The following is a 26,601-nucleotide window of genomic DNA, read 5'->3' as shown; positions in this document are numbered from 1 at the left end:
CCAGAGAGAGATAAAACTTCATGGAGAAAATGATTTATGGAGGAACGGAAATAGACAGAGAATGTAAATAGAAATGATCTCGAGACATTCAATAAAACTATTTAGCATCTGATACATGATTTGTGAATGAAGAGATTAAGAAGATGAAATACAGTTGATGAATAGAGATAGAAACAAATACAAATAAGCGTCAACGTCTTGGCGCCCAATCTGGATGGAGAATTTGGCTCGTCGGCGTGGATGGATCGTGCGGAAGGATGAGCTTCTCCTCTCAGGCTTACTCAACCGAGCAGGGATCTAAGCATGAGCTTCACGATGGGGATTTGGCAGAATTGCACTGAGACTCCCTCTCGGCCTTGTCCTCTTCTCTTCCCGGTTTCTCTGCAATCAGTACTCAGCTCAGCCTCTCTCTCAGTATCTAGCATCAAATTAGCCCTTCGTATCAAGTATACCCGTATCCAGTAATCTCTTTCTGAAATCTATAGGGATTTTATAGGTGAAAGCTTTGACTCTTGCCTTGTGGACCCACTTTATTTTATGGAAATTCTTGAAAGATGGGAGAATAAATATTCTTTCTGCTAGCAATCAGATCGTCAAATCTGCACAACGGTTAGTTGTACACGTGTCACAATCCTCCGCGTTTATGTTGTTCAGCTGCATTTTTCGATCGGTTGCTCACATGCGGTGTTATTTTTATTACGTACTGCCGGTTGCAAAGGGTTGAAATTCAGCTCGGGATCGACTGTCGCATTGCGCCGTCATTGCGTTGATCGTCTCTTCATTGTGGTTTGACGGGCGCAATGTGACGGAGATGCGTTATTCAGTTTCTCGTTGAGCCTTAATCGCAAACGGTGACTTGGTTTCCTGCAAAACAGAATAGAAATATCCTCTTCTACCATCTTGATGATGTTAGTAGGTGTAATTGCGATAATTATAATTATTGTATTTCTGAGCTAAGTTTCATACAATCGACGCATATTCCTTCTCTTTTAGCCGCAATATCTAGATAAGGCAGCATAAATAACTTGTATTTCTACACGTTATCAATGGTAGATAATGTAATTAAAGAGTTTAATTAATTATTCACGTACCATTGGAGCTTCAAGCAACATATCCATAAGGTCACCTTAGTAGCTCAAAATGATTTTGTTGATAATCAATTTTTGGGTTAATCTGAATTGTTCAAATTAATAAGAGGGAATTTAATTATATATGATATAATTAAATTGATTCAATTATATATGATATAATTGATATAATGTATTTGATACACTAATTGGAGGAATATATATTTGAATGAGATTCAAATAGTTGTTAATTTAATATAAATATAATTTATATTAAATACCATAAAATAGAGAAAAATTACTATAGTTTATATTGTATATTGTATGTGATGCAATATTAAAACTATAAGTTATAAATATAATATGATAAGTTGGTTATTTATTTATATTATTTATTATTTTGAATAATAATCCTCTCAAAAACTACCTTAGTGGGTGGTTATGCAATTTTATGGCAATTGGAATAAAACGAAAAAGAGTTTTTCATTTTCTGCTAAGATTGATAAGAAAGAAAATAACAACGAAAACGCAAGGTATAGGCTATGCGATAGTCTACACGACAAACAGAGCATATACGATAGGCTCTTTGTCTATGTGATAAGAAGTCTTGGCTATGCAATAGTCTACATGATCGAGAAGCTTGTTATGTGATAGTCATCTTCTTTGATCTTCTTCCTCCCCCAAACTTACAAATACCCTTTTAACCAAAATAGACGGAGCCCACCACTCCTGGGTTCTCACCCCGAGCATACCAATGAATCCGAGTGGTAGTGTTCTCTTCCCATTTGGTTCGTGATTTAATTGAAGAATGTCTTCAAGATCTTGTTGCTATTTGTTCGAGGAGTTCGAGACCATTAGAGAGATATGAGAAGAGGTGTTCTTCAAAGGTGATTTCCCTTGAACTATGTATCTTATTTGAAAAGCATGTTGTAATTTACTTAGTTTGCATAATCTGTCTACGTTTACTATAAATTTATGTTTCAATCGAAATGGAATTTGGACAATCCACTTCTACTCAAGGATCTCCTCATGTTGAGATTCCCTTAACTTTTCTGTCAAAATTCGCAACGTTGCAACGTTGTTCCTTCAATTACACATTCTACCTTATAGCGTTGGGCAAGCGTTACAACTCTGTCACAGGGGCATTTTGATAATTTCCTCTCCTTTGAAGTCCAGATGCTCAAATCACTTCCAAATTGCTTCAAATTAAACCAGTTTCTCATCAAATGACTAATTCTACCTCTTGATTGCTCGATATCTACAAATCAAGACAATAAACACATAAAATCCATTAACAAACTTAAATTAAGCAAGAAAATATAGCTCTTTCGAGAGATATCAAGGTTGCAAATATCTATATTGTTGGGTGTCTACTAAAATATTGTTGTATTGTTGGGACAAGAAAAGTGAGCTCCTTTCAATAATGTGAGTCCCGAGTTCCGACTGAATCAAGGTCTTTGTTTTACTTATACGAACAGTAGGAAAAGTAAAGGCCTTTAATTGTACGTTTGTTCCTCAGAATTGCCCCACTTGAGCATCTAATTGGATAATGTCATCCAACCTTCTACTTTCTTAACTTTGTGTCGAAATAATTAAACTCTAGATATTAACCACCACTTATTTTATCTTTTTTCCCCCCTTTTACAACATTTAATTTACATACATTGGTATATGAAATCAAAGCTAAGCTTACGCATTCCTTAAAGAAAAGGTTAAATTTAGATGGACAAATTTTATTTAATTCAATCAATGTCTCTTTTTTCTTGAGTTTAACCATGGTATGGCGGCATCCAACCATCGACTTGGTATGCTATGCTGGATTGACAATTTAACTATTTGATTTTTACGTCGAGAGTGATTATTTAACTACTTGCTCTCCAATTCAACTTTTTTGTTTTAAAGATTGATGTGATTAAACATCTCAAATGCACATGAAGTTCTAAATCTTTAGGGTCCGTTTGGTTAATGGGAATAAGAGGTGGGAATGAAAATTGATATTTTATCACTATGTTTGTTACAAGTTTTCCACCTTGGAAATGGAAATATCTTATTCCAAAACATTTCAAATTTCCATCAATTGAGTAACCACCCAAATAGGTGGGCTTTCTTCATTTCCAATGGATTTTCTCTTCCTCTTACTTCTTTCTTGATATTNAATTTTTTAAAATTTTTATAAATATGTTTAAATTAAATTTATAATTGATATATATAATTAATTTTATTAATAATAATGCTAATATAATAATTTATTCTATTATTATGAATTAATATGAAAAACCATAATCTTCTAAAAATACAAATAATCATAATTGTATTTGCTTAAATCTCTTTTTATTAGTAATATATATTGACATCATAAATTGTTTATTAAAATTATAACTAGTCTCTAAAAATATAATAATTAATTAACTTATTTTTTTCAATTAAACAATCGTGTACACTTGTACTTCTAATTTTTTTATTTATAAGAATTTTCCTAATTATAGTTATTCTTTTAAAAAAAAAATTGAGACAGTGTTTGATGATTTAAAATCAATTAGTTTATATCAACTTCTTTTATATATATATAAAGCTTATAATTGACATTAAATAATTAGCTAATTAACTCTTTCATTAACAAAATTACAAATAAAAGAAAGAAAATAGATATTTAAATTAACTACCAATATTTTTAATAAAAAATTGATAATATAAATGTGCAATATAAAAAATTTAATTGATAATAAAAATATTAAACTTGAGGTTGAGTGAGTAAGTTTAAATAAATTTTAATATCTTAAAATTGATTTGATAATTTAATATAATAAAAATAAATTAACAAACAAAAAATCATTATTGAAAATAATTTTGGTGAATTTTATACTTTATAATTGCATAAAAAGTATAACACATTCTCAGACATCCTATTCTCATTCCCATACATAACTAAATATGGTTAATCTTTGATTCGCAAACATTCTATTCTCCACCATGGTTTATTGTCAGACATCTATAAAATTTTAAACCAAATGGCGCCTAAGAGGATACTTCAAATATTCTCACATTCTTATAATGCACATTTAGGAAGTACAGATACTTCTAATTGTGCAGAGAATCAGTATCAGATACAGGAAATGTCCAGATACGTGGCAAATACGTGTATACGTGAAGGGGATACGTTGGTCAATTTTTTGTTTCAAATTTAAGTCCAACCATTTAAAAGCCCAACCTACAACCCATTTTATTTTAGTGCATGTGTTAGGAGTGATTTTAAAATCATCAAAAATCACTTTTTTTATTTTTAAAATTATTCAAAAACACAATTTTAATTACTCAAAATTAATTTAATTTTCAATTTTACACTTTTAAATGCAATTTTCATATCATTAAAATTAGTTTTGAAGAATTAAACATGTTTCACGATGATTTTAAAAATGACAAAAGTGATTTCAACCATTTTAAAATTACTTCCAAACNCATTAAAATTAGTTTTGAAGAATTAAACATGTTTCACGATGATTTTAAAAATGACAAAAGTGATTTCAACCATTTTAAAATTACTTCCAAACATAAAAGTCCACTTAAATTGAGCAATCCAAAACAAAATAAATTAAAAATGATAAAACATTAAAAAAAAAATCCCGAAACGTAATTAAATCTTCATTCTTCCATTCTCTCTCACTATTTAAATCATGATTCACACCTCCTTCATCCTCAACTTCATTATTCAATCTCCATCTTTTACTTCTTTCCTACCGTCTACTCTAGTCACTCAACAATCACTCGACGTTACTGGATTTTTTTTCAAGTTTTCACTCTCTTCTTGAATCTATTATAATCTAACTTAAAATATATATTATAGCAATTAATTAGACATTATATATATATATATATAATACGTATCTTCAATGTATCCGTATCTTAGTTTTTTAAGAATTAACGTATCGCCGTATCGTGTATCTGTACCTGTGTCTGTGCTTCTTAGATGCACATATATGCAAAATTGAAAATATCGATGGAAATATCAATAAAGTATCAATATCAATATTGATGGATGTTTGAGAAAAAATTATGAAACCCAAAAATTAAAAAAAAAGGTATGCATTAGTAAATAAATATTATACACTTCTAAATAAATTTATTTGTTTATTTTTTTATATTATATTCACATTGATGACATTTTGTTGGTTATTTTTTCATTTTTCATTGATTTTTTTCATTATAATGAAAATGTTAATTCACACCTCTCTCGTATTGATATCGAAACCATGAAAATGTTAACATGTTGATAGAAATTTAATAACATGAAAATATAATACATACATGTGGAATGGATATACATTACGGTATATAGGAGAAATTTCTATGCACATATTTTGATGATCTCCAAATTCACCTCTCTCGTATTGATATTGAAACCATGGAAATGTTGACATGATGATAGAAATTTAATAATATGAAAATATAATACATACATGCAATGTAAAATGGATATAAATTGTTGTATATAGGAGAGATTTCTATGCACGTGTTTTGATGATCTTCTAATTCACACTTCTCGTATTGATATCGTAACCATAGAAATGTTGACCTGTTAATAAAAATTTAATAAAGTGAAAATATAATATACACATGCAATGTGAAATGGAGATAAGTTATTGTATGTATGAGAGAGATTTCTATGCACATGTTTTGATGATCTCCTAACTCTAATGTATTATCGAGTAGATAAATTAATTGTGTATGCCATTGAGAATTCAGTATTGTGGAATGAAGATCATCACAGATTTTGTAGCAATCAAACTCTGAATTGCAATAAATAAAAAAAATATAAACCATGCAACTTTAAGAATTTTTGGCATGTTTGAGACTGGTTTTAAAATAGACCTTTGTACGAATGACCTCTTTTCAATAGTGCATTTGAGTTTTAACTCATCCCTCGCAAAAATATGTTTTATAACCATTCACTGATGTCATATGTCCTTTTTTGTATTGAAGATGACCTCAAGTTCGGGCTGAAATCCCTAGCCTGACGGTGGATTGTCCCTAACCTAATGACACTTCCAATAGTGAACTTCACATTTTAACGGATGTTGCTACCAACCGTCACTCGCGATAGGGATAGTTACGAAAGCTCGACACATTTAGTCAAGCCCTTATCCAATTCACTAATGCAGTCCGATGTTTTAATTTGTTCACCGTTGAAGCTTGAAACTCCTTCTGATCACGATAGAAATACCCCACTTAGCCGGATGAAACCTGTAAAGCCCTGACCTGAATTCAAAAAGATATCACGACATGGGATTTTAAGCCCTATACAATAAAATACATTTAAATAACGATTGGGAACCCTTCACCTTCCAATCGCGATTGGAACACCCAATCCAACCCGATCAAACCTGTAAACCCTAACCCAAATTTAAGCAGAAGCGTGATTTTAAGACTAAAGGGTGTGACTTGCTACAAAAATAATTAGAAAAGAGTTAGAGAAGAAGACTATGATGTTCATTTGCACCGCGCCACAGGAGTGGGGATAATTTTTTTCCCGTTGGCTAAATGGAAACGAGGACGAGGATTATATTCCTCGTCCCCGTCCCCGACCCCATCCCGCCTCGATGAATATATTATATAATAATAATAATAATTATTATTATTATTATTATTATAAACAGAATATGAGTTATAATAATAATTATATATTATAAGTATTATAATAGTTATACTAATAATTATTATTATTTTACCTATATACTTTTTATAAATATGGTATAAAAAGTTAGTTATTTTCTAATTTTTATTTCAACATTTCGTACTTTAATACATTTCTTGAATTGTTTTAAAATTTAGAATTTCTACCTTAAGCCATAAATGTTGTGTATTTAAATGAAAAGCTTGACTATGATATTACATATTTAAATTTAACTTTTAGAAATTATAGGATTAAATTATATTTTACACATATAATATTATTATTATTTTTAATGATTTTTTATACTATTTTCTTTGAATGAAAATATATTGGAAATAACTCATTTAATATATATAATTTTATTTGTTGAAAATAAACAAAATTGCTAAAAATGAATATATTGAAAAAAAAAACAAACGAGGAAATTTTCCCCTCAGGGAACCCAACCCCACGAATTCCCAGCGGGAACCCCGTCCCGTTCCTCATGGGAAATTTCGCGGGGACGGAGAATGAAATAGGGGGCGGGATGGGGACGGGGAAGCCTTCCCTGTCCCCACCTCACCCCGTACACAAATTTTTGTAGTGACTCGATCAAACTCGACTTATATCTTAATTTTTGTATTTATTATTATTATTATATATTTTAATTTTCGATAATTTAATAAAACTAGAATCCACCAATTGTAAATTTAAGGTTCCATGTATCACTCACCCATAACTCCAAGTGGCACTCTCTAATTTGTCCAACATGATGATTTGGCCTCCACGTCACCACTTCGGATAGTTTTCTGTTACGCTTCTTTTGGCTATAACTTTTTCATCCGAACTCTTATTTAGGTGATTCAAAAGTGTCATAATTGTTATTCCAAGCTCTATGTTATGGACTATTTAAAATGATAAAATTATTAATAAATAAAATTAGGTTTATTATCATCAAAACATTAATTAATTAATTTGAGATTAAGGGTAAAAAAGTCAACAGAATCTGTGTTTTTCAATCATCCATCGGTTCTTTCAAGCTGCTATTGTAGGAAAGCTCAATGATCATTGGGGTGGAAACTTCATGTGCTTTTGTGAATCTCAAAGTTGGTTTTAATGTTGTAGAAGAAGGAATCATAAAGTTTTGATCTTCTCTATTAGCTGGCTCCAAGAACGGTTGTGTTTAGAGATTTACCTAGAGAAAATTCATAAGCTTATTCTTAAGAAGGAGGTCAAAGTCATGGGCAGCGTTACTAAGAAGTTGACAAAGTAATTCATTAAAAGTAAAACTATATTAGATGAAACAAATCAAACAGTGAAATAAATCAAGTAAATTGAACTACTAGGTCAATGTACTAAGTTTAAGAAATGGCCAAGATAATCTTAGTTTTGAGATATAAATTAAATTGAGTAGTGAATTATATCAATTCGAGATTGTCTTCAAATTGGACTTATTGAATTTGAAAATTCTTGGGTTAATTTTACTTTTGACTATAATAATAAAAAAAAAAACAAAAAAAAACAATGAAAATGTTACAAGATTGGATTCATGTAAGGCAATGCAAGGCAACTTATGTAATTAATTGAACTTTCGGAAAGTGTGTGTTTAAAAATTTATCATTTCGTCAATTAAATTGACGTAGCAATTTGTTATTGACTAAAACTTCTTATCCAGAGCTTGTCAGTGTTAGAAAATTGTAAAATTATATATATATATATATATATAATGCATATTCCAAACTTAAAATCGGACCATTCTAGAGTACGGTCGTTTATAACTTACGAAATGATACTTATTATGAAAGCAATATGAGAGAAGAAATCGTACATTAAATGAAGGGTTGGAGAAACCATTGAAGGAAGAAGAAATGTGGACAGAATCCGACGATGAAAGCTATGAGAGAAAGCTACGAGAGAAAGCTACAAGAGAATCCGAAAATGTTGGGCTGAAACTTTGAGAGAAAGCTACAAGATGAGAGAGACGTTCGACGACAGAAAGTGAATAATGAGAGACGTTCCATTCTCTTCAGAATATTAGTTGGGAATAAATGTTTTGGTGGAATGTTGGTGGTGTATTGAATGCACGTTGAATGAAGGGCTGAGAAAATCGTAGAAGAAAGAAGAAATATGGCGGTCTGAAGACTTTTTAAAAATTAGGGGTAATTTTGATATTTCGCATAGGGAAAAAGTCAGTAGTAGAAAAGTTTTTAGAAAGAGATCATTGGTAGAAATTTTTTTGGATTATGGGTCATTTTGTGAAATTTTCCTAAATCAACCTGTAATTGTTAGCTTATTCACTAATTATCATCAAATTGACTCGAATTTAACTTTTTAAACTTTTAATTTCGTGTTCGATAGGTCAAATGTACGATTGAAACTAAACTTTTTAAATTCAGGTCAAACACATCTTTAAATTTGAAATTTTTATAAATGGTCTATTAAATATTTTTTAAATTCAAGAAAAAGTTAAGAATTAAAATTTCTATTATACATAAATTTAACTTTGTATTTAATAATGAACAAGATAATTATTTTAAATGTTAAAACTGCTAAAAATATTTTTAAGTATAGAAAAATGTCATTGTGTATAAGTAATAGACTGCGATACACGATATTTATCAGTGGACGATAGATTGCAATAGATAATTTATGAGTCTGATAGATTGTCTATCACGATTTTTCACTAGTAAATAGTGACATTTTGTTATATTAGTAAATAAATTTGTACGTTTTCTTTTATTTGAAAATAGCAAAAACTGGGAATTCTAATAAAACTTTTTTTTCTCTTATAAGTCAAAAGATGTTTTTAAATAGTTAATAATTGAAGTAATGTATTTGCGCTTGTAAAATGCACACTTGATAACTCATATTCATTGTCATCTTGCGAACAAATGAACGATGGTGCTATTTTTTTATTTATTTAACTTTTAGCAAGGAAATTTTAAGTTATTTATTTTTCTAAAAAATGTAAAATTATATCAATCAAGATATGGCAAAACGACGGTTTGGAATGAGAAAATTCCAGACGTCGTTAAAGTTCGAATGCCATTTATAAGCCTAATTTTGTTATTTTGTAATTGGCCATCTCTTCTAATATTGGTGATTCAATTTTGAAGATTTATTTTTCTAGAAGAAGTTTGGATAATTAGAAACTAAAGAAAAATTTAAAATTTATGGAATAGAGAGAGAAAAATGTTTGAAGTAGCAGTAAAGATCATTGAAAATTTTGGTAAGTGTCGAAAAAAATTAAGTAAAGGGCAAAAAGGGAATTACGTATAAAGTGAAGGGTGTAATTGTCTTTCCCCTATATTTGTCTTTTCTCCAGATTTATTTTTTAGAAAAAGAAAAAATTACCTTTTTAGTCCTCAAGTTTCGAACAATACATGTGTTTGATCATGAGTTTTAAAAGTATACCTTTTTAGTAAAAAATTTATAAGAATAAATTCATCTAATTCCTGAATTTTAAAAATGTACATTTTCAGTTACTAAATTAAAAAAAAAAATTCTTAAAAAGCTTTATACTAATAATTATATGAAATTTTAAATTAGAACAATAATTCTTAAAATTTACATTCTCTCCAAAATTATTTTTTAAATTTTAAATGTCATAGAATTATTTTATAAAAATGAAACAAAAAAAATACTTCATGACCTTTTAAATATATGTTTAAAAAAAAAACTCGGGGACTTAGTATATTGGGAAATTTGTACGGATGACCCAAAAATTAGGCCCAAAATGTCAAATGACCCATTTTTAAAAAATAATTCAATTGACCTTCTGCTGACATCATCGCCATACTAAATTACATAAATTGCCCTTATTTCTTCGTCTTCTTACCTTTTTACTGAGAACCCACCAAAACTAAAAACTATTATTCTTCATTCAAATTTTCCAAGGCTAACGGCTTCGTATCGCTCATAAACTAAAAAACTATTTTCGGCTTGTAAACAATTCTACTGCCGCCGAAAAATCGAATATGATCGGTAAATCTTTCAATATGTGCCTGAAAATGTCTTACATTGATTGGTAATGAGGCTTTGTGGGTCGTTATGGATTTAGAAATACATTGATATGGTTTTTTTTTTGTTTTTTTGGTTTTCGATGTGTTCTGTGGTTGAAGACGAGTAGAAAGAGTTTGTGAACGAGATAAGTGAAAGTGAAATCGGTAGAGTGACACCGGAGAGAGCGAATGTGAGCGAGATAAGTGAACCTATGGTTTTTTTGTTTGTTTTTCTGGTTTTCGGTGTGTTATGTGGTTGAAGATGAGTAAAAAGAGAGAATGAGAGCGACACCGGAGAGAGTGATACTGAAGAGAGCGATACTGAAGAAAGCGGCACCAGCGAGAGCGAATCCAGCGAGATTTAAACATAATGTTGTTTTACCTTTTTTTTCTGAAGGAGTTTACTGATTGAATTTTTATTTCATGCTGGAGTGATTTAAGATGGCTACACGTTTCAGAATACCCGAAGCCGATCGATTTTCCGGTCAAGTAACCAACTTGGCCCATATTGCTAATGCAAACAAGATTGTGAAAGAGAAGCTTACGCCAACGCAGTTGGACATGTTCAAGAGAACAGTTTTTGGGCGATTTGTAGATGTTGACATGATGTTTAAAGCCCAATTATCCACCACATGTTGCTTAGAGAAGTGAAGAGGATAAGATCAGACTCAATGTCATTCTTTGTTTGTGGGAAGGTTGTCACTTTTTCAAAGGATGACTTTTTGTTGATGACTGGTTTGTGGCAATCCCCAACACGAGTTAATCGGAACCAACAGTCCTTATATGAACTTGCTATCAAGTATTTTGGTAATCGAGTGACGAAGGACACTTTACACCTCCATCAACTTGAAGAAAAATATAAGGACTTGAAGTTTGAAAATAATGATGATGCTGTGAAGATCAGCCAAGTTTATTATACTGAGGTCGCAATGATGGGGAAAAACAAACAGAAAAATGCAATCGACCTCAAACATTTCAAGGACGTTCAAAACTTGGAGTACTACAATAGTCTTGATCGGGGTACCATTATTTGGGAGAGGACATTGGATGCCCTAAAGACTGCATTGAATGATAAGAGCAGTCTATATAAGACGAGGGTCAAAGCAAATAAAAACTACGTTGTGAAGTACTCCTTATGTGGATTTCCACAAGCGTTCCAGGTAAATTTGCTTAACATAATAATCGTGTTGTTTGATCTAACATTACTATTGTTCTTAATATATTTTAAATTTTATTTAGGTATGGACGTACGAGATCCTAGCTGAAAATATTGCAGAGAGAAGAAGCAAGGTGGCTTTACCTCACACATTACAATGGTCATGCTCCCACTCAGTGTCCTTCAAAGTACTCGAGAGAGGGATATTCGAGTCTAATAATGTACGTTTACTCTATGCATAATATGTTTATCTGGTTGTTAAATTGACACTAACCAGTTTACTGGGTTGTTAATGAAGATAAAGGTTAAAGAGGGCACTGTCATGTCAGATGCTGAAAGGGAGTTTCGGGATACCCAGTGGACAGACGACCTATATTTGAGCTAGGTGCAGATGATGATAGTTTTGAAAGTGGCAATAGGTCGACTAGTGATGGGGGTAGTCTTGAAAGTGAAAGTGACGGTGATGATCATCGTGGAGATGACAATGATGAAGTTGTCAGGGTGGAGGGAGGGGATGAACCTGAGCATTCTGAGCACGAGGATGCTGAATATAGAAGGGTGGAAGGAAGGACACACACACCTAGTGATGATATGTTTCATGATATGATGGGGGACGTACGCGAGGAGGAGGAGTTGAACCAACTTGATGTCTATCTTGTGGACTTCGGTAGAGAGCGACCTGTGGATGAGGAGTATCCTAATTGTGCTGCCCGCCGCAATGAGAGAGCCAATCCCGACGAGTCTATTTATTCGTACCTGCGGACCATTGACAGCTCACTATCGAGATTGGATGGTCGTATATCGGGTTTAGATAGTCGTGTATCCAGTACGGAGGAAAACATGACTGGCATGAAAGGGCAATTGTCAACCATCCTGTCATTGTTGTAGTCTATGCGCAAGGTTTGCATCATTTTATGTCTTTATGTGTTTAGTTTTTACGTGTTCGTGAACTCATTATTTTACTTTACTAATTGAAGGGTTCCACGGTGAATGAAAAGACGACCAGGTCACCCATCCCATATCGGGATCCCGATACGACCACTTCATCTACTCCCATCCCCATCCCCCACGACATCACCAATTGACGTCGAACCTATACAGGCCGACGTCCTACAAACAATGCCCGACATGTCTACCTTACTCACCATGCCACATACAGAGGCTGACATGTCTGGCATCCCAGAGGCCGACACTTCTAGGATTGTTACGACCACAGAAGAAGTTCCACTGCTGAGTAATTTATTGATCAGTAATCTTTGTTTATAATTTTATATTTCTTGATGAGTAACGTTTTGTTATATGTTTATATAAGAATCTCGAAGAATTAGTCGTAAGAGAAAACCTGTTGATAAATATACACCCCCAACCCAAGTAAAGAAGAAAAGTGTGGTTAAACATCCTCTCCCAGGTGTAGCTACGTCACTATCCAGATCATCGTCACATATAACGTAGCACACGATGTTCTACACAATATCCTTACAGAAATGATGGGCTGGATCTAGGACGACAATACGGACAATAAGGTTCGAGAGAACTCCTTTAAACCGCTCGCCAAGCAATTCTTCAAGGAATTGATTACCCTGAATTCGTTGGTCGAGTGTAATGTAAGTGTCCTAGTCTTTACGTCTTTATATGTTGGCTATCTCGTACTTTTACTGACATATTAATTTTTCGTGCAGACCATAAATACTTTATTTTATCTTATGAAAGATAAATTTTATACCTGGCCCGACATGTGCATGCATAAGTTCACCATCTTGCCAATTGGTGTAACGGTAAATTTTGATATTTCGTTTCTTAACTTCTCATTTCGTTAAGTTTTCTAGTCTTTACTTCTTTACTTAACTTCTCATTTTATTTGATAGAGTCACCTTAATGCTCGTGTTCGATTTACTTTCGTCATACACGTCAATGAAAAAGTTGATGAATTGGCTAGAGCCATTGACGGTCACAGTACCATCCCTACTTCACTACTGTGACGTGGATCGTTCAAAGTAAGACCTATCCACAGCCCGTTGTAAAATCTCGCGACCTATGAACATCGACATACAACACGGGTCGTTTGATTGTGGCATCTTTGCAATCAAAATATTAGAACACCTGGTGACTGGTGCTGATCCATCCATAATCACTCAGGAGAAGATGAGTGAATATAGGATGTAGTTAGCATGTCAACTATAGGCAAACACTCCATATTTTTTATATGTATAGAACATGTATTTTTTTATTGTATTTTTTATGTATATAAATACATTCATTTGTTTTTTAAGTATGTAAAAACATTCATTGTATAATTGAACATATATTTTTTATGAAAGTTCAAAGTTCAATATCATAATTTTATCAAAACATGCATTTTTTATGTATAATGAAGCTACTGCTCTTTTCATTGTATAATTGAACATGTATTTTTTATGTAAGTTCAAAGTTCAAAGTTCAATATCATAATTTTATCAGAACATGCATAATTGAGCTTAGAACATTATATGGTTCAAGGTTTAAAGTTCAAAGATTGAGAGAGCGAGATTGAGAGAGCGAGATGTTGAGAGAGAGCGAGATTGTAGGAGAGAATGAGATGTTTAGAGAGAGCGAGATTGTGAGATAGAGCGAGATTGAGAGAGTATGAAGTTATTGTTTTTTTATTACAAGTATGAAGATTGAGAGAGTATGAAGTTATCCATTTTTGTTACAAGTATAAAGTTATTGTAAGTTTGAGAGAGTATGAAGTTATTGTTTTCTATTACAAGTATGAAGATTGAGAGAGTATGAAGTTATCCATTTTTGTTACACGTATGAAGACTGAGAGAGTATGAAGATGGAGAGAGTATGAAGATTGAGAGAGTATGAAGATTGTTATTATATAAATACTCCACATTGTTGTTGTTTTTTGTTTACAATATGAAAGTATGAAGTATGAAGTGTTACAAGTATGAAGTATGAAAAAGTATGAAGTATGTTACAAGTATGACGTATGAAAAAATGATCAATGGTATTTATAACTAAACTGGATGAGGGGTGTTTGTGTCTCGGTCTCTGGCATCATCAGCATGTCGCACGGTTGTAAGCGGTTTAGTACAATTTTGGCCGGTTATGCCCATAATTCCCACAACGACCACATTTCATTTGTCTGGGAAATTCTCTTCTGAATGGTATTCTTCTCACTCTCTGCCGTCCGGCTTGTGGCACAAACTTCGAAGGAAGGATAATCTTTTCTACGTATCCAGAAGGTCTGTTTCATTCAGATATGTGGCCAAGTGAATTTATAGGCTCCGCATACGCAGTCATTAGAGAGTCCACTGTATAAAACCGACTGCAAAGACTATGGATGGGTATATTTATTTCCTTGGCAGCAACAATTGCATGTGAACACGGGATACCAAGTGAGTCGAATTCCTTACACGTGCATTCCTTCGTGTGAAGATTGACAATACCGTCCAATCGATTATCTCGCACGTGTACCCGATAACAATCAATAGGCTCCACCCGATATCGTTTGCCCTTATCGGCTTCACTTGCCAATCGAGTTTCACAGTAGTCAGAGTGCAATGTTGTTCGAAATGCCCAGTAATTCCTTCGTTCGTAGAACCACGATTAGAGCATTCCTCTAACATGTTCAATCAAGCATACTATGGGCATTAGTCGATACTCTTTAGTTAAGAAATTGAAATACTCTGCACTGTTGGGTGTCATGTTATCATATCTTCGTTCTATTTGGTAAACCCGTGCCCACCTTTGAAGACTGATGTCTTCCAAATATTTCGCGATAGCATCATCTCTAAAACTACGGAGTTCGTCCCATTTTGTCTGGAACTCTGTCATGCGAAATGCCCTTGCTGCATCTCTAAATATCCCAACAACCGTGCTATCCTTAAAGTTTGTAACCAGATTCTGTTCTATATCTGTCTCTTATACACATCTAGATGTGTATAAGAGACAGTCTTCGTTCTATTTGGTAAACCCGTGCCCACCTTTGAAGACTGATGTCTTCCAAATATTTCGCGATAGCATCATCTCTAAAACTACGGAGTTCGTCCCATTTTGTCTGGAACTCTGTCATGCGAAATGCCCTTGCTGCATCTCTAAATATCCCAACAACCGTGCTATCCTTAAAGTTTGTAACCAGATTCTGTTCTATATGCCATGTGCACAATCCATGAAATGTTGTGGGGAAAAATGCACGAATAACATTGCCGATAGATACCATCCGATTAGACACAAACACCAGATTATTGGGTTCTCTGATACTGCATTTCAAGTTTGACATAAACTATTTTCGTGATTGATCGATTTCATTATCCACTATTGCATATGCTAGTGGGTATAATTGATTGTTCCCATCTATAGAAATCGAAACCAACATGGTGCCTTTGTATTTTCCTTTCAAGTGCGACCCATCAACAATAATACAAGGCCTATAACTTGCAAAACCTCTAATACAATGCCCTAATGCCATAAACATATACTTGAAATACACCTCATCTTCAAGTTCGATCTCAAAGACTGTACCCAGATTCTCTATTTTTAGCACTTCTCCATAAGCATGTAGTATGGAGTATGAGTATTCTTGAGTACCTCTAGTGAGATCATACGCAGCTTCCCTTGCACGCCACGTTTTATCATAACTTATGTTCACGCCATAATCTCTCCTCATATCCTCAACGATATGACAAGGTTTATAAATATGTCCTATTCCCGTGAACTTATCTTTGATGAGCTGACCAACAACCGTAGCAGTTGCTTGTCTATGGTCGTGATACAAAATTTCAATGGAACATGTGTGCGAACTGCAGTACTTTGTGATCTTGAATATATCAGACTCTTCCATTTTGACTGCATGAAGGGTTCACTTACATTTCTCTCCAATGCATTTGACAGTGAACAGAGATTTGGTTGATTTCTTGACCTTAAATTCAAAATTTCTATTGATGGACAAAATAGATAATCTCATTTTCAAGTCCTTTTTGCTAAAAAATAGTTGACCAACTTCAATGTCCTCTATCCCAGATGAAGATGTGCCAGGCATAATCAACTTTGTCCTATGACTTGAAGACACAGATGGTGGAACCACTGAAGCTCTTGTAGAACGATGCACATCTCCATGATCACGATCCATTTCATTCAATCCTGCTGGTTGCTCATTCACATCTACTGAAGGACCACAATCCATATAATCAAATGTTGATGGTACAGTGTTAGTAGACAATGGAATATCATCCTCTTCCCGACGAAGCTGATATGATTCCTCGTATTGTCTGTCCACAGTCGTATCATCATAACTCACATTTTCAAACCTTATTCCAACCCTTTCGTCCTGTTTAGACTTCAACGTTACAGTGATCTGAAATCTACTAAGCTCTTCTCGCAAAAGAAGGAAGTGAACATCATCATCATTAATTATGCATTGTGGAGAGACTTCAAATTCAAGATTATATTTTACTTTAAGGATAAGTTCAAACTCTGAAGAACTGACTTTTGTAACCCTGTAAATGCGAGATTTAAGTTCTTCATAATTCAATGTATGAGGCACAACAATTCCTTTCAACTGTCCCCCAATATATGAACTTTCATTTTCATCCCAATCACCTCCAAATCGAATAAGTAGACACTTTTTTGTCATCCTACAAAACAAGAGAACATTTGTCATTAAGCTGTACAAGTAATTGAAGTGTACTCTCGCTCTCTCTCAAGATCTCGCACTCTCTCAAAATCTCGCTCTCTCTCAAAATCTCGCTCTCTCTAAAAATCTCGCTCTCTCAAAATCTCACTCTCTCTCGTAATCTCGTTATCTCCTCGCTCTCTCTCTTACTCTTCCTCTTTCTTACTTTCTTCCAATACAAAATTTCGTAATGCTACATTTCCAGAAATAACACATAAAAAATAATTAAACAGACTCAAAATAATTCACCTTTCTGAAAAAGTGGTTTCTTTATGAGAAAGTCTCGTCTCGGAAATCCCCGTTCGAAAAATCTCCGTTTAACAAAACACCGTCGAAAACCAGAGAATTAATCACCTTTGAAATGGACTATAGAGTTTAAAGAAATCACCATCATATTGTGTTTATGTATTATTTATTTGATTTGAGGCTTCCGTCGTGAAAATTGTGAAATTAGCATTACACACGAGCAATCACATCAAACCAGGGAATTTCAAGCGAGAGCGAGAGCGTTTAATCAGACAAGAGCGAAATTTATCTCATGAGGCCGGTGTAAGGGCAATTTACGTAATTTGGTATGACGATGATGTCAGTAGAGGTCAATTGACATTATTTAAAAATGGGTCATTTGACATTTTTGGCCCAAATTTTGGGTCATCCATACAAATTTCCCTAGTATATTTTGAAAACACTAGTATATTTTTAAGGTAAATTTTTCAAAAAAAAAAAAAAAAAAAAAAAATTCTTCTTCTTTCTTCTTCCTCACGCTCGAAATCCCCCTCCCCATCTCTCTCTCACGCCCGATCTCTCTCCCTCGTCCGATCTCTCTTTTCCCTCACGCGAAGCAGCTCCGTCGGCGTCTCTCTCTCGCCGCTGCTGTCCAATTGACTTCCCCTTTCAGTCGCGCGCAGTGTAGCCACTGGGTCTTTCGGCGTTGAGCTCGATCCGGGCAGACCTCGTCGTTGTCAGCCACTCACGTGCAGCGACGCTGCAGTCCTTCTCCCTCTCCCTCTCGGGTTTCGCCGCCAGATCTGCAGCTGTTTTCTGCTACTTTCGACGCCAGTCAAGTCGATCCAGCCAGATCCGCTCGTCGTCGTCGAGGTCGTCCACGCCGTCGTCGAGGTCCAGCTTCGTAACGGACCTGTTCAAGCGCGGGCTTCGCTTCATTTCGCCAGATCTGCACTCCATCTCGCTGAACTCTTGGATTTTTGGGTAAGGTTTGGTAAGTTTGGTGAATTTTGCTTAGTTGAGTTGGTTTCTTCGATATTTTTGAATACCCATAAGTTTTTGTCCTAAATTGAATGATGCTCTTTGTGATTTGGCTTTAGATTCAAGATTTGGGGAACATTAATGTACTGTCCAATGGGTTGAGGTTCAGTAAGATTGTACTTTTTTGGTAAGTACATGAGCAATATCTTGTTTGCCGTTGGATACTGAGTTCGTTCCATTGTTGCCCACAATACTTTGGTCCGTGTTGGTGGTTTTGCTTGGAGATTTTTGAATACCCAATAAATTTTGACATTGACTTAGTAATACCCGTCATATTTTGGTGTTAGATTGAAGTTTTGAAAGGAATTGAGTTGCTATCCAATAGGTTTGAGACCGATCTTGGCAAGGTTTTGGTAAGTTAGGAGGTTAGTATTAATAGTTCTTGGTTACCCATTGAAGTACTAGTCTAATAATTGAGTTATTTTCAAATTTTTATGTTGAATTCAAAGATTTCAAGGGATTGAAGTCACTATCCAGCAAAGTTAACGATGTTTGGACATTTTGATAGGTATTGAGGCCTTGAAACTCTTTTGGAATTGTTACATTGTTGCTAGAATTTGGGTTTGTGACAATTATTATCGAACTTTGCACAGATTGGATTACTTAGTTGTAGTTTTGAAGTGGGATTCGAATCAAGCCACACTTAGGGTAATCTATTTGGAGTTAATTGGTTATTTTGGTGGATGAAATTAGGCCTTAGGGGTGAACTTAAATTTGGATTTATGATTATAGGTTCTAATTCGGGACTTTTGTGGGAGAAGCTTATAACCCAAGGGATATTGGCCTACAACTGTGAGTGACTACTATTTTAAAATTTCTCTTGTGAATATGGTGCCTATGGAATTGAATAGCTTGATTGAAATGATCATTGTTTTGCCCATGAACTCTCATAATGATTTTTAGCAGTTTCTATGGTTTTATGAAAATGTTCTTAGATGTTGGGGAAAAAAAAATATGTTTGAGGATTTATGTTATGGAAACATGATTTGAATTGAAATGTTATTTATGGAAACCATGTGTTTTGAAGGCTATGGATTGTAAATGATTTATGGAAGAGATGTTTTTGATGGAAAAAGATTATGAAAGATTTATGGTAAGTCGTTTCAAACCACTAGATCAAGTACTGGTGTTGGTTAGCCCTTTGGGGACATGTCTACGTGCACGTAGGACGAGATATTGACATTGGCGTACTAAAATTATTCTACATCAACTAGGGTTTATTTTTCGATGTTGGTGTATTGAGATTACGCTACATCAACCAAGACTTATTTTTTCGACGTTGGTGTATTGAGTTTACTCTATATCAACTAAGACTTATTTTTTCGACGTTGGTGTATTGAGTTGTAACTACATCAACTAAGGCTTATTTTTCGATGTTGGTGTATTGAGATTACTCTACATCAACCAAGGTTTGGGTATAGGTTTGGTGAGGATTTTGATGTGATCTTTATACTAGGAATTACCACTGCTGGAGGTACTGGGTATGTGTGAGTTCAGCAGGGCCACATGTTCTTTGATGATATTGAACATGTGTGAACTATGCTTGGCGTATATTTGGCATACTCCAGTGTGGTAAACTTGGATATGATTATTGGTTTTATAATGATTTTCAACAACTTGTATATGTTTTATCATATTTATTTCTAGAAATTTGGTCATGTCATTAAATGTCAAGAATGTGTTTTGATTGCTATTACTGGAAGCATGGTTTGATAAATTCTATGTTATTATGGACTTGTCACTCACTGGGCTTTCCAACTCACGATTTTCTTTTATTTCCCCCCAGGTAGCAAATGAAGTTCCAACAGCCTACGAGACATGAGATCTGTCACCAGCTTTATCTAGATTACACAATTTCGGCATTTGTAATTTTGCTATCACTTTTTCCCCCTAATTTGTAAATAGAGTGGCTAGTCTTAGTTTCAAATTATTTGTAAATGAAAACCTGCAGATTTTCTCTTATTTGATTCTAATGATGTGTTTCTAATATGGTGATTTGGATTATGTTGAAGAGTGTGTAGTGAGACACACTTGGTTGTTGATTTTAAACGAATATTTTGGGAGTGTATTTTTCTTTTTCAGGTGTGGTTTATTAAATTTTCAGGGGAAACTCTGCCAAAAATTTTATAAAATTTGATTTAGAAAATTATATTTCCAACGGTTTTTACTATGAAAGATTTCTAGCCACTTAGTTTTGAAAAATGCTTTTTAGAGTACGATATTGGATTTCATAGTTTTATTGAAATCTATTGTCGTCATGTCATGTCCTAGGTTCGGAAGGGTAACTTGGGCAGAGTGTGACACCTGGAGCTATGGCTTTTCAGCGGCGGCGCAACCATTATTATCATCGTTTTAGATTCTTGATCCCATTCATATCTACCATTTTTGGTGGTCTGCTTCTATTCTTTGCACTTCTCTCTTTTCTCGCTCCTTCTCCTAATGATTCCGACCATCACCGCCGCATTCCTCCGGTATCTATCTCCTCTCACTTTGTGTTTCTTGTGTTTTGATTGATTCTTTTTTATTCTAATTGCTTTTCATGGGATAGGTTCAGTTCAATGCTGCTTCCGACGTGGCGATTGGAGTTTCGCATTTTCGTGTTCCGGTTAGGGTTTTATGGAATTTGCCACTTCAGTGTCTTTTACTGTTTCTCCTAGTTGCTGGAGCTGACGGGTCTTTGTTCCCTTGATGTGATTTCTTGCTTCTGTAACCAGCGCAATGGAGCGAGATCCGGTCGTGATCTTTGGACTTCCAGAAATGCCAAGTTCTACTCTGGATGTAGTAATGCTAGCAACAAGTTTCAGAGTATGTTGCATTCAAAAGTTATCTGCTGTTAAGCAATTGGAAGAAATTAAATCGGAATATTTTCTTCTGATGATTTGAGATGAATTAGATCCCTAAACTAAAATTCTCAAATACTGTTGTTTCCTTTTTTTTTTTCTTTTAATTTGAAAATAAAAGAGGGAGGAACGAATTCATGTTAAACTCGGATGTACTGAGCTAGCATTCTATATGCTTTTTAAGTTTTTGGTTGAGAAGCAGAACTAATATTTTCCCACATTGCTGCAGAAGCTAATGCTATCACGCATCCGAATCGTTACTTGCTGATTGCAACTAGTGGAGGTTTAAATCAACAAAGAACTGGGGTAATCTCATGGGCTTGCATTTTTCTTCTTGATGGTTTTGTATTGCTTTGCTATTCATAATAAGCCTTAAAGATTGATTGAGAGAATCCCAATGAAAACAAAATATTATATAAATGTTGACAAGAAAAATACGTTTGAATTTGATTTGTTGTGACTTGTTAGTAATTTATAATGAATAGCCTATCCGCAGGCTATGCAGAAGTTGGCTATTATCGTATTACTTGTGTATGCCTTCCATAGCTATCATGCTAAAATTGAATTGATTTATTTACTTCTCTAACTATTTTCAAGCTGACTAAAGCTCCGAATGGCAGATAACAGATGCAGTTGTTGCAGCACGTATATTAAATGCTACACTTGTTGTCCCTAAGCTTGATCAGAAGTCCTTTTGGAGGGATTCCAGGTTGGTTACGTTTTATAAAATAGAAGTAATTTCTGCTTTTAGTTATCCTCGTATCATAGAAATGTGTTTGTTATTTCTCAACAGCAACTTTTCAGAGATCTTTGATGTTGATTGGTTCGTATCATTCCTGTCAAAAGATGTGAAAATCATTCATCAGCTACCAAAGAGGGGTGGGAAAACATGGAATACACACTCAATGCGTGTCCCCAGGAAGTGTAGTGAAAGATGTTATCAGAGCCGCGTATTACCTGTTCTCTTGAAAAGGCATGTAAGTTTTCCGTTCTCTACAACCCATTTGATTATGTAAATATGCCTTTGTTAGAAACTTTGTACAGTGGTCTGTGACTGCTCAGTTTTGTGCTTTTTCTATGTCACAAGTTTATATTAATTTTTCTCTTTAAAAAAAAAAGTTTATATTAATTTTTAAATATATACTCAGAAGTATTCTTAATGTGTCAGGCTATTCAACTCTCCAAGTTCGATTATAGACTAGCAAACAAGTTGGAGACAGATTTACAGAAACTGAGATGTAGAGTTAACTACCATGCTTTGAAATTCACTTACCCAATACAGAGAATGGGTGAAAAACTGGTCCATCGAATGCGGGCAAGAAGCAATCATTACATTGCTTTGCACCTCAGGTATGTGATGATAAGCCCTTGGTCCTAAATTATTGATGAATTGCTCGTCTTTCCTGTTTATTGGTTAGTTATTATAGCATAGAGTCGTTTCACAGGTTTACTGTTCTCAAATGATTTATTTAGTAAATGGACTGCAGATTTTAATAATTCATCAGAAATTGCTTGCTTTGATGAAATGAAATACAAAATTCTTTTGTGCCGGTTTATGCTCCTTTTTCTGCACATAGAAACACATTTAATTTTACAAAGGTAGACACATGTAGTGTGTGTGTGTTTTTTTTTTTGTTTTTTTGTTTTAAATGGACTCTTGTAGCTCAAAATACCGAATCGATTTCAATTTCTGCAAACAAATAAATTTCCTTGTCTGAGTGAAAGTTCTAAATTCTAATGTGCATATGATATTGTGGAATAGGAATTTGTTTACTCTGGATTCCATGACATGTAATGCATACTGAAGATTCCATGACATGTAATGCATACCGAAGCTTATTGCAGAATGGGAAATCAGTTGTGATTTTGACCCCGCCATTTGTGTATTACCATAGGTTTGAGCCAGATATGCTAGCATTCTCAGGTTGCTATTATGGTGGAGGTGAAAAGGAAAGAAGAGAACTTGGAGCTATCCGAAGGCGATGGAAAACCTTACATGTAAGGAGTCTTAGTTTTAATTCCATGGATCCCTTTGTTTGATTTATGTACGGAAAATCCAATACTTCTCACCAATACTTGCAAGTCAATTGTTGTGAAATGAAATTGACCAGCGGGATAATTAATCCGTGTTTGGGGAATATAGTTAATAGCATAACAATAATGAGCTGGGTCCTCTATAGAATTCATGTGTAAGCAAAAATTTGTCTCAGATATTCATACTTTCTAATATAAAGATGAGTCTAATTTCTAAGTTCTAATTCAAACACAAGATGACAACCAGTAACGTGTCGTATGTTATGTTGTATTAAACTGATTTTAATTTATTTCAGCAAGTAAGCAATCCTGATAAAGAAAGGAGGCATGGAAAATGTCCACTGACACCAGAAGAGGTTGGTTTGATGCTGAGAGCACTTGGATATGGGCAGGATGTTCATATCTATGTGGCATCTGGAGAAGTATATGGAGGGGAAGAGACACTAGCCCCTTTGAAAGCCCTTTTTCCTAATTTCCATTCGAAAGAGACCATAGCTTCCAAGGCAGAATTGGACAAATTTTCTTCATATTCTTCTCGCATGGCTGCACTTGATTTCATTGTCTGCGATGAGAGTGATGTGTTTGTCACCAACAATAATGGCAATATGGCAAGAATATTGGCTGGAAGAAGGTGCGCCCTCTCCACCCCCCCCAACACACAACATATTTTTAAAACATTTATCTGATCTGATGAATAATTTTCTAAAATTTCAATTATATTTCAGAAGGTACTTCGGACACAAGCCAACCATTCGTCCAAATGCCAAGAAACTCTATAGGTTGTTCTTGAATAGAGCCAACATGACATGGGGAGCATTTTCCTCCAGGGTTAGAACTTATCAGAGAGGCTTTATGGGAGAGCCAAATGAGGTGAGGCCAGGCAGGGGTGAATTTCATGAAAACCCATCGCCTTGTATATGTGAAGATGCCAAGCCTCATGTAAAGTCTGATTCAGGACCCAGAAAATATGCTAAGGGTGATATTACACCGAGGAGAGATGAGCCTGCAGCACTAGACGACCAAAACAACAATTATGAGCCAGAATGGCCCGACTCGGAGGAAGAGGAAGATCAAGTTGACTTTCAAGATAAAGGTCCATTCAATGCAACAAGTTTGGACTATGATGCAATTAACTCTGAGGAGCCTGAATTGGAAGAGATGCTCTCAGACTAAACAAGCGGTATGGTGATCCTTACTCATATTGGTACTTTACTATCCCTTCTTTCACAAACTTTGCACCCCAACCTCGAAACGAATTGAGAGTGAGATCCCCCAAGATCATTTTTCATTCAACAAGACAAACCTGTCGATTTTGGTTCGTATGTGTGTCATTCTGTATATATCACCCCATCAAGAGCCAAGAAAACGTCTCCCATGTTTCGAACAATCATTATACGTTCTTTTTGGCCGCGGTTTTTAACAGTCAGATATTGCATCAACAAGTTGAGTATCAACAAAGTGCTGTGCAGGGGCTTTGCAAGCAAGGTTGGGTAGGGGGCTAATGAGAGCTTGCAGGAACCAAAGAAATGCATTGTGATTGTCAGATTCTTCTGAGGTAGGGTTTTGAAACCATGCCTGTACATTTTTTCAGTGTGGTTCATATTCTTAAATGATTTTGCCTTGTGAAGTTGGTAATTAGGTTTTGCATGGATTCTCTTTATTTCTAAGGATGGCTGTATAGTCGAATACAGCATTATCCCTCCAAAATTTGTTTGTCTTTCTATTGATGTTATCTTATGGTCCCATAGATTAGCCCTTCCAGAAAATAGTTTGCCTTTCTTTTCTTGTGTCGTCATCAATGTGTTGTGGATTTTCTATTTATCAGTATTTTGAATGTTTCAAGTTTCTACTATTAACAATTAATAATAGTTCAAGATTAGAGCTGGTAACTTGCATTTGAGATTCTGCGTTGGCCTTTGTCTTGGTTTCCCCCTCTTTATTTAAACTCTTAGTTCTAATTATGTTGCTAAATTTTGAGTTATACTTATTTTAGTCTCAAAATTGGTTGATCAAATGTTGCTGCTATTAATCCTTCATTAGATGAGTTCCGAATTGTGTTCTTTCTTAATCATATTTATCGTTCATTTGTATTGTCTTGTTAGCTATCAAATTACATCATTCTATCAAAATTTTATCTAATGGAGTGTGCCCCCAGCGGGAGGCCCACACGACGGGCTCTAATCCTCTGAGCTACAGGCCCCACCCCGTCTCCACTGGATCCTTTCGTTTCTCGACGGTGAAGTAAGACTAAGCAACTCCTTATTTATGTGGGAGCTATAAATGTTTTAATCATATTTCATTCCGAATTCTTTAATTCGGAATGTCCGTTTCCAATTTCCAATCAACAACGGGGAGATCTATAGGACAACTATTGTTATTTCATTTTGAATTTAGCGTTATGATAGTATTTCTTCAATTGGTATTTATGGTCTGTGGGCTAAAGATTTATTAATATTATTTATTTATATATATTCAACAATATGAGGTTGGAGAATTAAGCTATCCTCGTGATTGGTTTGTTTTTTTTTTTTTTTAATAAATGAAACATATTTACTTAGTTGTTAAAACTTGTTGAAGTTTGAGAAATTTTGTATACCAGGCTAATTTTGTAATTTAATTATTGAGTAATTTCATAATCCGTAGTCTGAAACTTTTGTGCTATTAAGTTAACACTAATTATCAAATTGATTTAATAAAGTATGATGTCAAAATTTGTAAAATAAAGTAAATAATCGAGTTTATTTCATTGATATGGAGGTGAGAAGTGTATGGTTATGCTTGTGAAATAAATTGAGATAATTTAGGTTATGTTTGATAATTATTTTGTTTTTTGTTGTTTTTGAAAATTAAGTTTATGGACACTCTTACCTCTAAATTTCTTTTTTTATTATTTACTTTTCATCAATTGTTTAAAAAATCAAGTTAAATTTTGGA

General features: G+C 34.2%; 1 protein-coding gene across 16 annotated transcripts; it reads left to right on the top strand.

The window, feature by feature from the left end:
- The first annotated feature begins 18,247 nt into the window (after nucleotides 1-18,247).
- On the top strand, nucleotides 18,248-26,083 carry LOC120085138 (O-fucosyltransferase 16). 16 transcript variants are annotated; one of them, XM_039041004.1, is made up of 17 exons: nucleotides 18,248-18,746; nucleotides 18,853-18,920; nucleotides 19,081-19,146; nucleotides 19,243-19,301; nucleotides 19,387-19,441; nucleotides 19,526-19,585; nucleotides 20,580-20,658; nucleotides 21,065-21,264; nucleotides 21,342-21,398; nucleotides 21,508-21,598; nucleotides 21,863-21,939; nucleotides 22,254-22,342; nucleotides 22,427-22,610; nucleotides 22,802-22,983; nucleotides 23,529-23,631; nucleotides 23,964-24,298; nucleotides 24,393-25,572. In XM_039041004.1, the coding sequence occupies exons 8-17, from the start codon at nucleotides 21,106-21,108 to the stop codon at nucleotides 24,838-24,840; spliced, it is 1,725 nt and encodes a 574-aa protein (XP_038896932.1). In that variant the 5' UTR covers nucleotides 18,248-18,746; nucleotides 18,853-18,920; nucleotides 19,081-19,146; nucleotides 19,243-19,301; nucleotides 19,387-19,441; nucleotides 19,526-19,585; nucleotides 20,580-20,658; nucleotides 21,065-21,105; the 3' UTR covers nucleotides 24,841-25,572. The 16 variants fall into 16 exon arrangements, 14 of the variants coding, with proteins under 14 accessions (XP_038896932.1, XP_038896933.1, XP_038896931.1 ...); XM_039041005.1 differs by having other exon boundaries at nucleotides 19,081-19,158; XR_005483818.1 differs by adding an exon at nucleotides 25,823-26,083 and having other exon boundaries at nucleotides 19,081-19,441; nucleotides 24,393-25,222.
- The last annotated feature ends 518 nt before the right edge of the window (nucleotides 26,084-26,601 follow it).

Source organism: Benincasa hispida, chromosome 9 (genome assembly GCF_009727055.1).
Source record: "Benincasa hispida cultivar B227 chromosome 9, ASM972705v1, whole genome shotgun sequence".
Lineage (NCBI taxonomy): Eukaryota > Viridiplantae > Streptophyta > Magnoliopsida > Cucurbitales > Cucurbitaceae > Benincasa > Benincasa hispida.
The sequence above is the reverse complement of the archived record's forward strand: the minus strand, read 5'-3'. Positions and strand labels throughout refer to the sequence as shown.

Coding starts and splice junctions, on each gene's coding strand:
- LOC120085138 (XM_039041013.1), top strand. CDS start 21,106: ATGGCTTTTCAGCGGCGGCGCAACCATTATTATCATCGTTTTAGATTC. Junction 21,265..21,341: donor ATCACCGCCGCATTCCTCCG/GTATCTATCTCC, acceptor TTCATGGGATAG/GTTCAGTTCAATGCTGCTTC. Junction 21,399..21,507: donor TTTCGCATTTTCGTGTTCCG/GTTAGGGTTTTA, acceptor TTCTGTAACCAG/CGCAATGGAGCGAGATCCGG.